The sequence below is a fragment of the Coregonus lavaretus genome (assembly GCF_964263955.1).
Source record: "Coregonus lavaretus genome assembly, chromosome: 11".
NCBI classification, from domain to species: domain Eukaryota; kingdom Metazoa; phylum Chordata; class Actinopteri; order Salmoniformes; family Salmonidae; genus Coregonus; species Coregonus lavaretus.
In genome coordinates this window covers 50,306,897-50,321,926 of record NC_139998.1, presented here as the reverse complement: position 1 = coordinate 50,321,926, position 15,030 = coordinate 50,306,897, and the positions used below count along the sequence as shown (strand labels likewise).

Below are 15,030 nucleotides of genomic sequence, written 5' to 3'. Positions count from 1 at the left end.
AGTGCCAGTGCACCACAGTTTGACTTTCTCGTCGTCGGCAAAAATACCGTTCAGTCTCTCCAAAAGCACACTGGCGATTGAGACTGAGGTTGATTCCGAGATGGGAAGGAACTCAAAAAAGCGCTCCTGCACTTTGTGGTTGCTATCTATGTACCTCAGCACAAGCACCAGCTGTGTCTGTGTAGAAACGTCCGTGGTCTCGTCAGCTTGGATAGCTACGAAGTTCGCCGACTTCACCTCCTCCACAATATGTTCCCTCATGACCGCTAGCATACACTCCAGTAGCTCGTTTTGAATGGTCTTTGATGTGAACTTCTTTCAAAGAGACAATCGAGTTGCACTGAACGTTAGCCATCTTGATAGTAGTACGTGAATTGATTGACGCTGCTACCCGCTCTTTTCTTAGTTACGTTCATGGTTATGTTACGTATGACGAAAGCGCGTAAGTGCAAGCCCTCAGAAACCCATAGAGATTGTATTGAAAGCTCTGATATTTGAAAAAATATTTTTTTACATGAGAGTCTATGAGAGACTTCTGGGGCGATTTTCAACCTGACTGAAATCGCCCCAAAAGGGGGGGGGGGGGCATTTGAAGCACGACTTTAGCCTGATTGGACATTTAGTGGCAGATCAGACGTCTAGATTAGAACACTGATAACTACTGTTGCCGTGATATAATTGATTAGAAAAAAAATCCCTTCCTTTTCCCGTTTGGCAGTGCGTCGCCCATATCGCCCTAATGAACACACCGCCCCTGGTTATGAGTGATTGTTCATTTATTTTGCGTAATGTTACAGAGAAAGATCAGGGAGAATATATGTGTACTTATCTAGTGCAAGCATTAAAATTTGTTCCGGTTAAGAATTATTGGTTAAAAGGCTATGTAATTCGTAAAGTGACGCTTATAATGGAAGAGTTGAAGTCTGTTGAAGCTTCCACAGTCACCAAAGGAGTTCAGGAGAAGTATATTACAGTAGCCACTCCAACAGTAAATAATACACAGAGGATATTGGTAGCTTTCCCACTAGAAGTAGTTAAGGGTGTTAATACATCAACTAAATCAACTACTTTAATGGTAACTTTGGAAGGGATTAATGATGCGACGGCAATAACAAATGTAGGAAGTATGACACCGACACCGACAACAACTTTTCTGAAATTAAAGGGGGTAGCAAGAGGGACTCAGGGGTTTATGGTACGGATAGAGAGTGCTGTCAATGATAGTAAGGATAGGGTTAAAATAGGAGAGCAGATGGTGGCAGAGAAGAATATAGATTCATCTGAAATAGTGAAGGATACTATCATGGAGGTACAGGATGAGGTCTTTGATTTTAATGACAGACAAGGAGAGGTATCTGATCAGTACCGCTCGTTAGGGAAGAGAGAAACTAAATGGGAGGCATATGGGTTTGATTCTTCTGTTGTGAAAATTAAAGATGGATGGGCAGGTAGGAATCTTTGGTTCCAGCAGCTAGCTCATTCTGTAAGATCAGGGAGGAATCTTGAGGGTCCATGTCTGTTGAGAATTCCAGCACCAGACACGTGGGGTTCGACCTCTATCGAGTATGTGTCAATCTTATGCTTTGTCATGGCTGTTGTATCAGCAACAATCATTAACAGATAAAATAATGTCGTTGTCAAAACATTTGTTTAAGCCTAGGTTTAAGTGCTCTTGGTTAAATGAATTACCCTATGTGAATTTGTTAGATGGGAAGGAAAATCAGGTAACAGCGAACCCTGAAGCATTGGAGGTGAAACCAGTGAGGGCTAAAAGTTGGTTTTGTTCTAATAAAATATATGATGTAAGGGGTATGTTTATGGGAATATCAGATTGTGATGATTATATGATGACTTTGGGTAAGCATTAACATAAGGTTAGTAATGAGAAATATAATGTTACTTTTTATGTTCCAGTTAGTAAGAAGAGCAGGACTTTGATGGTGAAAGATCAGCTTTTGCCTGGCAATGTGACTATTGGGAATTTTAGAGATATTTGGAGGGTTTGTGGTGATAAAGCGTATATATTCTTACCCTATGGATGGACAGGATGTTGTTACATGTCAACGTTGAAGCTTCCATATGAGGCTTTTACCATTAAAAGAGGGGTAGCACCGGACACAGATAAATCTGAATCTAGGTTTGGAAGTAGGGTGAAAAGGGACATGGCGACATGTCATAGTCTTGAAGCCTATCATTGGAGGATAAGTCTAAGAGAGAAGGGGGGACTTTTTCCATGGTATGGTGTAACATTTTTGGCAGATCATATTGATAATATTACCTATACTTTGATTCCAGATAGTTATAGATGCATTGAAGAATATAAGGGATGCGTTTGGTAGATCTGAAGGAGCTGGATGGTCAGCAAAGACTTGGTTGCAAGATCAGTTAGGCCCAGTAGGAGCAGTGATGGATTAGATTTTAATGGCAGTTTTGATAGCACTGTGTGTGATGTTTGTAATTTGTTACTGACCTTTGAGAAAGCTATGATATTGAGATAGGTTGGAGTAGTGATGACTGGAGACAACACTCAGATGCCGTTTTTGACTGTTCCTGATCTGGATGAAGAGGGACAAGTGGGACTGGATGGAGTATTGATGATAAATATCCTTTTTGATTTTTTGATCATTTTTCACATTTTTTTTCAATATTAGTGTGATTTTAGTATGATGTTATGAATCAAGGGGGGGAAGTGTATGAATGAATCACATTATCCTATTTCATTATTATATCATTTATATTGATTCATACATCATTTATATATAATTTTTATATTCTTAGTTGATATTGATGTTTAATTTGAAAGTGTTGTTTTGCAAAAGATACTGTTTGGTCTTTTCTTTTCTTCCAGAAGCATTTGGGGGAATATGTAGATTGAAATACTCAAACAAGGACAATATGAAGGGACAATATGAAAGGAGAATGACTGGAGGAGATGGAACAAGGAAGGGGTGGAAAGGTTCCGATTCCATCATCAACAATGCATTGGAAGAGGAGACTACGGAGGAGATGAAGTGTAGTGGACTACATTCCAGTGTCTGCAATGAAATATAGACATATTTGCATGTGTAATACATAATTTGTGTCATTTTCTTAGGTATTAATTTTTGTAGAATGATATTTGATGTTATTGGATACATGTGGGGATCTTAGATGTTTTTGTTTATTTCGTGAATGCTTAGGGACAGGGAGTCTAGGCAGGGATAGAGGTCCACGGTAGGGTCCGATGGGTTGACCAGCCTTAGTGTGGACATTTTGGATAGTATTTTGTTTGCAGGGGCTTTCATGTGTATTTCATTGCATCATAGTTTCAAATGCATTGATAAAGATTTATGAATTCATCGGGAGTACCTAGGTGGTTGCCTGGGGCAGAGGGACCGTGAGATAATTTTACTGTCTTGATTGATGAATGGATTTTTGGAACGAAGGTTGCCAGACAGTTTTTCGCTCTCACACTCCATAAAGATTTGTTCATATTTCATAGTAATGTATTCACACTTCATTAAGATTTGTTCATATTTCATAGAAAGGTATTTACACTCTAGAGGAAAATGTTGTTGGTTTAAGGTTAAAGATACTCAATAAGATAAATTGTTACTTGTCATAATCCTATTCTGTTTGTTTTCGAGACTTTTAATTCGTCTCGAAGGGGGGATATGTAGTGTATTATGATTATGACTTTCTTTATGGGTTTAAGTGGAACCTTTGAGGATGTTTATTTTAGTATCAAGAGGGAATGTTTTAGTGTAACGCCACATACAACAGACAGGAAGTGTGTGTTGTAGACAGGGGATTGGACAGTAGAGGGAGCCACCCACATCTTGGGAAGATTATATATACTGGGTAAAAAGCGAAGAAGAGGTTAGAGCAGACATTACAATTCGAGGACACTGCTCTCCGGGTGTCATGACATCCGTCACTTATGCTGAAATCTTGTGATATGAATAAAACTTATGATCAAAGGTTCAGTATGAGCGGACTCCTTTGTTTGACAGCAATGAGCACCAGCAGCGACAAGATACGACATTACAATTAGTATTAACCCTCCCGTTGTCCTAGGGTCAAAATGACCCGCCACTGTGTTGAACCAACTTTCTTTAATTTTTATATTTTGGGGATCATTTGTGAGAAGGAGGCAGTGAGACTTTAAAGAAAGTATCACTGCCTCCTCACAAATGATCCAAAAAATTGAAAGTTGGTTCAACACAGTGGCGGGTCATTTTGACCCTAGGACAACGGGAGGGTTAACACTGGAATGATAGATGTGCAAGAGATGATGTGCAAATAGAGATACTGGGGTGCAAATGAGCAAAATAAATAACAATATAGGGATGAGGTAGTTGGGCGGGCTAATTTCAGATGGGCTGTGTACAGGTGCAGTGATCGGTAAGGTGCTCTGACAACTGATGCTTAAAGTTAGTGAGGGAGATAAGTGTCTCCAGCTTCAGAGATTTTTGCAATTTGTTCCAGTCATTGGCAGCAGAGAACTGGAAGGAATGGCGGCCAAAGGAGGTGTTGGCTTTGGGAATGACCAGTGAGATATACCTGCTGGAGCGCATACTACGGGTGGGTGTTGCTATGGTGACCAATGAGCTAAGATAAGGCGGGGATTTGCCTAGAAGTGATTTATAGATGGCCTGGAGCCAGTGGGTTTGGCGACGAATATGTAATGAGGACCAGCCAACAAGAGCGTACAGGTCACAGTGGTGGGTAGTATATGGGGCTTTGGAGACAAAACGGATGGCACTGTGATAGACTACATCCAATTTGCTGAGTAGAGTGTTGGAGGCTATTTTGTAAATTACATCGCCGAAGACAAGGATCGGTAGGATAGTCCGTTTTACGAGGGCATGTTTGGCAGCATGAGTGAAGGAGGCTTTGTTGCAAAATAGGAAGCCGATTCTAGATTTAACTTTGGATTGGAGATTCTTAATGTGAGTCTGGAAGGAGAGTTTACAGTCTAACCAGACACCTAGGTATTTGTAGTTGTCCACATACTCTAGGTCAGACCCGTCGAGAGTAGTGATTCTAGTCGGGTGGGCGGGTGCCAGCAGCGTTCGATTGAAGAGCATGCATTTAGTTTTACTAGTGTTTAAGAGCAGTTGGAGGCTACTGAAGGAGTGTTGTATGGCATTGAAGCTCGTTTGGAGGTTTGTTAACACAGTGTCCAATGAAGGGCCAGATGTATACAAAATGGTGTCGTCTGCGTAGAGGTGGATCTGAGAGTCACCAGCAGCAAGAGCGACATCATTGATATACAGGGAGAAAAGAGTCGGCCCAAGAATTGAACCCTGTGGCACCCCCATAGAGACTGCCAGAGGTCCAGACAACAGGCCCTCCGATTTGACACATTGAACTCTATTTGAGAAGTAGTTGGTGAACCAGGCGAGGCAGTCATTTGAGAAACCAAGGCTATTTAGTCTGCCAATAAGAATGCGGTGGTTGACAGAGTCGAAAGCCTTGGCCAGGTCGATGAAGACGGCTGCACAGTACTGTCTATTATCGATCGCGGTTATAATATCGTTTAGGACCTTGAGCGTGGCTGAAGTGCACCCATGACCAGCTCGGAAACCGGATTGCATAGCGGAGAAGGTACGGTGGGATTCGAAATGGTCGGTGATCTGTTTGTTAACTTGGCTTTCAAATACTTTCGAAAGCAGCGCAGGATGGATATAGGTCTGTAACAGTTTGGATCTAGAGTGTCACCCCCTTTGAAGAGGGGGATGACCGCGGCAGCTTTCCAATCTCTGGGGATCTCAGATGTTACGAAAGAGAGGTTGAACAGGCTAGTAATAGGGGTTGCGACAATTTCGGCGGCTAGTTTTAGAAAGGGTCCAGATTGTCTAGCCCAGCTGATTTGTAGGGGTCCAGATTTTGCAGCTCTTTCAGAACATCAGCTGTCTGAATTTATGTGAAGGAGAAGCGGGGGGGGCATGGGCAAGTTGCAGCGGAGGGTGCAGAGTTGGTGGCCGGGGTAGTGGTAGCCAGGTGGAAAGCATGGCCAGCCGTAGCAAAATGTTTGTTGAAATTCTCGATTATTGTAGATTTATCGGTGGTGATAGTGTTTCCTAGCCTCAGTGCAGTGGGCAGCTGGGAGGAAGTGCTCTTATTCTCCATGGACTTTACAGTGTCCCAAAACTTTTTGTAGTTAGTGCTACAGGATGCAAATTTCTGTTTGAAAATGTTAGCCTTTGCTTTCCTGACTGCTTGTGTATATTGGTTCCTAACTTCCCTGAAAAGTTGCATATCGCGGGGGCTATTTGATGCTAATGCAGTACAATGCCCTAGCAAAACCTACTTGAAGGTAACAGTGCTCACTGTTGCCCCTAGTGGCCAGTTTCCATGTAATCTCCCGACATCCTCAGACATGGATGGATGTCGAATACTGACTTGTATCAAGGGTGACATTCCTGAACTCTCTCTCCCGTGTTCTCTCCTAGATCTATCCGCTGCCTTCGACACCGTGAACCATCAGATCCTCCTCTCCACCCTCTCAGGGCTGGTCATCTCAGGCTCTGCACACTCTTGGATTGCATCCTACCTGTCAGGCCGCTCTTACCAGGTGACGTGGAGAGGATCTGTGTCTGCACCACGTACTCTAACTACTGGTGTCCCCCAGGGCTCGATTCGAGGCCCTCTCCTCTTCTCTCTATACACCAAGTCACTCGGCTCCGTCATATCCTCACATGGTCTCTCCTATCATTGCTATGCGGATGACAGTCAACTACTTTTCTCCTTCCCCCTTCTGACACCCAGGTGGCGACACACATCTCTGCGTGCCTGGCAGATATCTCAGCTTGGATGTCGGCCCATCAGCTCAAGCCCAACCTCGACCAGACGGAGCTGCTCTTCCACCCGGGGAGGCCTGCCCTCTTCAAGACCTCTCCATCACGGTTAAAAACTCCATGATGTCCCTTCCCAGAGTGCAAAGAACCTTGGCGTGACCCTGGACAACACTCTGTCATTCTCTGCAAACATCAAAGCAGTGACTCGCTCCTGCAGGTTCATGGTCTACAACGTCCGTAGAGTACAACCCTGGGCAGCTCCTGCTCAGCCCAGTCAAAGCTCTTCTCTGTTCTGGCACTCCAATGGTGGAACCAGCTTCCCCCAGAAGCTAGGACAGCAGTCCCTTCCCATCTTCCGAAAAAAATCTGAAGCCCTACCTCTTCAAATTTCATATAGTATCCTAAATAATCCCAAAGCACCCCTCTAAATAAAACGTGCCTTTCGTAAACTAATACTTGCACGTTACTTCCCCCCCCCCCGCTAGCACTAACTTTGCTGATAGCTATTTTACTGAGGAAAAATGTACTTACTATAGCCATGTTTCCATCCAGAGTTTTTATGCGAGTAAGTCATAGCATATAAAAAACAATCACGACAGCTGTGATGGAAACAGGAAGTTTCGGTACAATTTTATAAATGTTGACAGATAATTTGTTTGTTCGACATGGTGGGATGTTTTTGTTTCTGTCAAATTAATTCTGTGAGAAATGGCAGTGGAAATGCCTGCTTTATGCGCAAATATTGGTATAATAACCAAGTAAACTTGGAGTCACGCGATGACATGGTCCTCCCACTATGACTCGGCACCATGCAGTTTATTAGGCTACAGATGAAATAACTTATGATGAATTTCCCAGGGTGGTGATAAAAGTGCACAGTGATCTTGATGCTACTTTCCAATACATATTGAGGGTCTTATTCTGGTCACATGATGATCGATGCTATATGTGGTAGTTTAACATGAGAATTTAATGCACTGCGAAAGCAAATCCCTTTTTATAATTTTCCCTTGATTCAAGAGAGCTGGGTATACTGTAATAATGTGTTTTTCAAGCGTTGAACAAAGCACAGTAATCAACTAACACTTATAACAACAATTAAAATGGTTCCCTTCAAGTAATTACATTCTGTCTCACATAATGTCCTATGTTTACTCTCCTAGGTTAACGTCATCATACTGAGCACCCAGGTCCAGGGCAAGCGTGCGTTTGCCCGCCTGCTGCTGGCAGTCCGCATGGCCACCTGGAACCAGATCCTGGACCCCTGGGTCTACATCCTCCTGAGGAAGGCCATCCTCAAGAAGCTCTTCCTGCTGGTGCACAGCTGCTGGGGCACCAAGTCCCACTCCCACCCCCACACCCTTAACCATTGGAAGTGCAGCCCAGTGAAGGGCTCTGGGGAGACCAGCGGCACCTCCATCAGCACTAAGCCAGACTTCTTCTCCTTGGATAGAAATGTTGGAGGCCTACCAGACACAATATTGTACTATACATTCATGAGGCGTACAGACACTGGCATGTTGGTCACCACTGACAGTGACACACACTTAATGGCTGGACCTAGATTGACCCCTGAGTTAGCCCTATTGATTGTTGTTTCTAGCTAACCTATTACAGTACCGTACTACCTAACCTTGAAAGGATGAACTCTGCAATCAGCACTAGCTGTCAATGTTGTCTTCTTGAGTCTTCTCTGTGACAACAGCTATGGCTTTTAAACCCAGCTGCTCTAGAGCTCATCACAGTGCTCGAAACATGTGCAGAATTGTTTTCAGCTCCCCATCAGTCAGTGAGTGAGTGCCAGGCAATCTGAAATATCGCCTCAGCAGGTGTTCCTCTGGTAAAATTAATTGTTCTGTTGTTTCACTGGTGCTGTTGTGTCTGGCATATGAAAAATTAGTTTTTGACACATTTTGGATTCATGTGTCTCTGTTCTAAGTGAGAGCCCTTTTTATCCACAGGTTTTCTAGATTAAAACATTTTCTGAAGTCATTCGTCATTCTCTCATCGTGGGTGTTCAGACTGCTCACCATTCACAGCACAGTAACTCTGTTTATTGCCATTTATGTTCAAACTGTGAATGTGAAGGCTTTTGGATGCAAGGCCAGGTGTGTCAAACTCATTTTGCCCCGGGGCCGCATTCGGTCTGGATGGGCAGCAATGAAAACTGATTAGATTTCCTCATCACAATTTGCAAGAAATAGTCCTTTATCCATAGTTTTTGGGATTGTCGATGGTCCCTGATTGTCTAGCTTTTATTTAGGTGATTATTAGCAAGCTGGACACAATCAAGAAACTGTATGAATGTAGGTCCGTTCTCATTTCTACACAGTTTCGATTTGGTTTTAGTCATTTTAAAGTATATCGAGTTCGTTTTTAAACATAAAAAAATATATATATAACATTTACTGAGTGTTGCCTTTGTAGGGCAGCATAGCCTAGGCCAGGGGTGTCAAACATACGGACCCCCTCGCGTATGTTTGACACCCCTGGCCTAGGCTATGCTGCCCTACAAAGGCTAAATTCAGTAACTACACCAACAGTGAAACTGGGAAAATGGCTTGAAAGTTGTTTTTACTAGCCAGCCAAAGATGTGTTAGGTTGATAAGTGAAAATGCAATGATGCTATTATTAAGTAATATTGAATGCATTTCAACCATGAGCACTGATTTGACCTATGCCCCCTAAAATGCAGATACTGCACTCTGCCTTTGTATGACCTGAAACACCCATATGGGTAATGCAAAGGCAAAGTGCAGTATGTACAATCTAAATCTGTTTACACAACTTTCTTGTTGTTTTTCAGTTTGAGAGTTGTAACTACATTCCTACTGTATTTAATGGTTTTATGTAGTTATGTTTTCGTATTTTTAATGATGTATTGTAACAACCCTCAAGTATATTTTTCGCCATAAGGTAAGGACTATTTCATCAAGCAGAATGTTTATACTTTAAAAACATATTTAACTTTGCGCAGTAACTACAATCTAAATGTGTTTATCCAACTTTCCTGTTTGTTTTTCTGTTTGACTTCATATGGTCATTTATTTGACTTAGGTCAAATTGGTGGTCATGGTTGATATGCATAAAAAAATCACTTCATAATAAGATAATGCATCAATGCATTATAATTTATCTTCCTACAACATATTTGTCTGGACAGCAAATAAAAGTTAAAGCCATTTTCCTCAGTTTCACTGTGCATAGTTACTGCTCTTTGCCTTTATATGGCAGAGCGGGTAACTGCAGTCAAAACATGGTGGAACAAAGCCATAGTCCCATGGATTTTGTAGTTACTGCAAATTTCACACTCCATTTTCTCTGAAACTGAACTTAATTAAACCAGGACACTTTGTCACAAGATAAAACAGATACTACAAAGCCTAATTTCAGTCTTAACTAAATTTTGACCGAAAGTGCAGTTACTGCATTTTCCCTTGTAGGGCAGTATGGGGAAAGTCTAAACCGAATCCTTGGGATGTCCCAACTCTCAGGTCACCCCACTGAAGTTGAAATTTAAAATGGTTAAGGTAAGGGTTAGGTAAGTGTTATTATGGTTAAGGGTAGAGGTTAAGATTAGGGTTTAGGGTAGGGATGTCCCAAGGATCCCCGATAGCACTAACCCTAGGCTATGTAGCCTCGTAATTGCCAGACTGATTACCGCTGCACGTGTAGCAAGTTTCAAGGTGTATTAGTCGTATGTAGAGGATACACATGGTATACATCGTCCAACAAAATGCTTACTTGCAGGTTCCTTCTCGACAATGCAACAACAATAAGAAATAATAAAAGATAAGAATACGAACATAAAGTAAATGGTTCAGTAGAATAGAATAGACATTTTAGCATAAGTAGAAACAGGAAGGCACAATTTATAGTACAATATTTACATACGTATCATTGGGGGGCAAATGTTTAAATTGTGCAGTATTAGCAATAGTAAATAAGAGTCTGGTAGCAGCAGTTGTGTGTGTGTATGTCTGTCTGTCTGGGTGTGTGCATGTGTGCTAAGGTGTGGAGAGTCAGTGCAGGTGGTCAGTGTAGTTCGAGTGTCCAGTAGTCTGATGGCTTGTAGATAGAAGCTGTCTCTGAGCCTGTTGGTATCAGAACTAATGTTCCGATAGCATCTGCCCGACAGTAAGGGAGTGAACAGCTGGTGGCTGGGGTGTGTGGGGTCCTTGATGATGTCTTGGATGTCTTGGTTATAGGCTATGCTGACAGGTGATACAAGTTATTAAGTTCAAATTAATTTGCAGTGATGGATAGGTGATGTGGGATATTGTTTATACAGAGACTTGTTAGAATAGTTCTGTTTTATTGCATTTCAACAAAGAAAACTTATCAAAATGTTGTCTCAGACTGTTCCCCTTTATACCACCCCTGTACGGTAGGGGGATTCATTAAGGTTCTATGATACCACGGAAGAAGATATTAGTCATATGGTAAGTTACGTCATTTCTTGCTCATAGTCATCCTCCATCTTTCGCTGCCGCATGCTTCCTAGGATATCTTCGGATCAGGTCTGGTATATCGTTTTTATGTAAATATAAGCGGTGTTATGGTCTACAATTACGTGTGTGTTTGATAGTTGACCGGGACTGAAGTATTTTAGACGAAAAGGGGCGATGACACTTCATGTGATACCCAGCAAGTCCACTACATTAGCTTGCTAGACAGTCTGTCTGGTTAACGTTAGCCTGGCTAGCTATATCTAGCAATTTGTTTATATCGCGTCAGCGACAGACACCATATATTTTGTGAAATATGTCGCACGTGGATAAAAGTCGTTTTGAAATTGCATGTTCGCTACTTAATGTTCACCGTAGTTAGTTAACCCCCCCCCCCCCGTCCCGTCAAATGTGGTTAGCTAGCTAGATAACGGGTTCATAACTTCACATAGTAAGTTAGCTAGCAGCTAACCCCTCCACTCAGATTGTCTGAAACTGGTCATCTATGGAACAAATTGTTTTACTAATAGTTGATGATTGATAAGTTGCCAACCCATATTGACTGCCTCCTATTGAACATAGATCAGTTGCAAGTTGTCATGTTTTACTCTAACTCATAACCCCTCTTGTCATTTTTCCAGGTAACAACATGAACCAAGAAAAATTAGCGAAACTTCAAGCCCAGGTCCGGATAGGAGGAAAGGTAATAGAATTCTCAATCTTAAGTGATGGTTACTTCCATTGAGCTGGACAGCAACGGTGTTCAATTAAACGAAAACGGTGCTGTTCAGAACGACCAATTGAAGAATGTGATTATGGAGGCAGGACTGTTTCGATTTCAAACGCTCACACACCCATATTGATCAGGCCACACCCAAAAGTGTGCACGGTTTTGGTGAAACGTGTCGTTCCGTATAAACAGTCATGCAACATAGAAAAACGTTTAATAAACTGAACACACCTCTGATTTAGGGACTATGGGCTACACTAGGTGAATTCAAGTCTGAGCCTCTAAGCATCAAGTTCCACTGACTTTTCATTCTTCCCCTCTAATGAAGGACTGATTTAGACCTGAGACACCAGGGGTGTGTTCTGTTCAACGTTTGCTACATTACGTGACGGTTTGTACTAAACGACACATTCCCCCAAAGCATTGAGCACAGTCTTCAACAGCCTTTGAGGTATATTTGCTCCTGTTTGGTGGTTGTGGTGAGGTGTGGCATTTTTATAGATGTGACCATTTTAATATCGCTAAACTTGTTCAGCACACCATACACAATCGCCCTCTGGGACCTCCAGACTCGGATTTGAATACCCCTGGGCTACACCATGAGACACACACACGATCGAAGGAAATATGGACACATGGCGTGTCCAAACACTGTCCCAGTTGAGAACCACTGTGTTGGCTGTCTTAGTTGTTTGACATTGTAAGCCCCGAGAGAGACCTGTGATTTTTTTTTAATTGGGCTTAATTATTTGGGACTTTCGGCCTGATACAAATCACCAGACTGAGGTCTCAGAGGACTGGATACACCTCTGCTGTATTTAACTCTATTGATGTACGTTCTTACATCTCCCTGTATTGTTTTTAGGGCTCGGCACGTAGGAAGAAGAAGGTCGTACACAGAACGGCAACAGCCGATGACAAAAAACTTCAGAGTTCGCTAAAGAAATTAGCTGTCAACAACATTGCTGGTATTGAAGAGGTAAGCAACGGCAACCATTATACACGTCTTTGCATTTCATAGATAATGTATTGTAACACATGCATTGCAAGTTTCATATATATTTCCTCCCTACTTTGTGACTCCTGTCTCCAGTTTATAGATGCATTTGAATGAAACAACTGCAATGCTGAACTCTTGCATGGGCTGCAGTCTTTTATGTCAGTCACTTTGGGCACCAAACTAGGAGTATAATTTTAAGTAAGCGAAACCCCCACCTGCTCTGTCACTAGGTAAACATGATCAAAGATGACGGCACAGTGATCCACTTCAACAACCCCAAAGTGCAGGCGTCTCTGTCGGCCAACACCTTCGCTATCACCGGCCACGCCGAGACCAAGCAGCTCACAGAGATGCTCCCGGGCATCCTCAGCCAGCTGGGCGCCGACAGCCTCACCAGCCTGCGCAAACTGGCAGAGCAGTTCCCTCGGCAAGGTGGGTTGGCAGATGCAGTAGGCTAGGGTGTATTTACGAGGAACCAAACTCGAAAAAACAGGGAGGGACCTACCTGAATTTGTCCAAAAGAAACTCTTGTTTTAGTTGAAAAACTGTTTCTGTTGCAAAAAAACTGTTTTGCTACAGTTTTCTGCGGTGTGCACTAATGGATAGACCCCTGGGAAATATTCTGCAACCTGAGACCCGAAGAGCGTCTCGATGCTTATTGCGTACAATTTGTTGTCTTGTTTCAGTGCTCGACAACAAAGCCCCTAAAGCAGAAGATATTGAAGAAGAAGAAGAAGATGATGACGTCCCAGGTGAGGATGATTCCGTATGAGACTTCAGAGGAAACATCACATAATTTCAACCTGTAAAACCATCCTTTGTGTTCCTCTCTCCCCTTCTCTTCAGACCTGGTGGAGAATTTTGACGAAGCATCAAAGAACGAGGCAAACTGATTGATCTTCCCCTCAAGAACCGATACAAGGATTGGAACTGCAATTTAAGAAAAGGAGTCTTCTCCGGTGTTTTAACTTCTAGCTACGAAGACGTATCATTTCAAACACTATCCTGTCAACCAGAGACTTTTGTATTTTGAAATGACCCACGGATGCAGTCCTTATCAGACTGGCTTGGGCACTTAAACTCCCAACAAATTGGTAAACGCTTCAGTACTCTTCACCACATTGTCAGTCTCGATCAGGATTGCGGTCATTAATTAAAGCTGGTCTTCAGAGTTTTTTTGTTTTGTTTATGAAACAAAATAAAGGTGATTAACATTTTCTACATGGTGCTGTGGTCATTCTAGCTGTTGAAAGGGGGTATTTCGTTTTTGGAAACTACAGTTTTCACAATGTCTGCCACCCTGGTTCATTATTGTTGTATCAAGATGCATAACTATTTTGTCACTGTATATTTAAATTCAAGCATGTGTTGCCTTAAACTCAAGTAATCCATTCAACTCCAGCGTCAGGCCTTGCAGCGGATATCGGACTGACTTGGATGATATCACTGGTCAAAGATAATGGTTATAAGGACTTTCGTGGTTCAGAGGTGGTTGTATTTTTAGACAAATGTTTTGAGTTTTCATGTACACATGACTTGTATTATGATGTAACACTAACCACTGGGATAAATATTTTTATCATGAGTCATTAATTCTTATGTGCAGTAGACAGATTTTTGCCTAGAAATTAGAGCAAGATTTCGATAAAATGAAACCTGTTCTAAACGGGCTCTACGTTGTACACTGGTTAAGGAAAGGACATTTGAGGACATCCTTGAGTTCATTCAAGAAGACCTGCAGTGTAGCGGGGGTGGGGGGAATAGAGGGAGGGAAATCCTTCCTCCGATAGTGAGCAAGACTGTGTTTTACTTATTTTCTTCGCCACTGTTACAAAATGTTGAAGTTCTTCAGTGCCCGGGACGATGAGAATGAAAGCCTCTTGGGTGCATTGACAGACGGTAAGGTTTTTAATTATATTGTATACAGATGCAAGATTATGTATTTCTATCAGGGGAAATTGTAGCTGATCTGCAATCATGCGTCTTGTCGCTCGCGACGCATTCATAGAACGACAGATCGAAGCACACATGATAATATTCCTTCAACCTATATGAATTACTGGAAAAATA

The 15,030-nt window shown here is 42.3% G+C and overlaps 2 protein-coding genes across 2 annotated transcripts in view; both read left to right on the top strand.

The window, feature by feature from the left end:
* ptgfr (prostaglandin F receptor (FP)) overlaps positions 1-8,752 on the top strand; it is a gene marked incomplete at both ends in the record, with an annotated part of 39,406 nt that extends 30,654 nt beyond the window's left edge. Inside the window, 2 exons of the mRNA XM_084172090.1 lie at positions 7,946-8,239; positions 8,744-8,752. Coding sequence (XP_084028216.1) covers positions 7,946-8,239; positions 8,744-8,752 — 303 coding nt within the window. The remainder of the gene's footprint in view (positions 1-7,945; positions 8,240-8,743) is intronic.
* A 2,467-nt stretch (positions 8,753-11,219) lies between these two features.
* Positions 11,220-14,181, top strand: LOC311137205 (transcription factor BTF3 homolog 4-like). The gene is made up of 6 exons (XM_084171565.1): positions 11,220-11,302; positions 11,872-11,933; positions 12,826-12,939; positions 13,191-13,392; positions 13,647-13,712; positions 13,807-14,181. The coding sequence occupies exons 2-6, from the start codon at positions 11,880-11,882 to the stop codon at positions 13,851-13,853; spliced, it is 483 nt and encodes a 160-aa protein (XP_084027691.1). The 5' UTR covers positions 11,220-11,302; positions 11,872-11,879; the 3' UTR covers positions 13,854-14,181.
* The last annotated feature ends 849 nt before the right edge of the window (positions 14,182-15,030 follow it).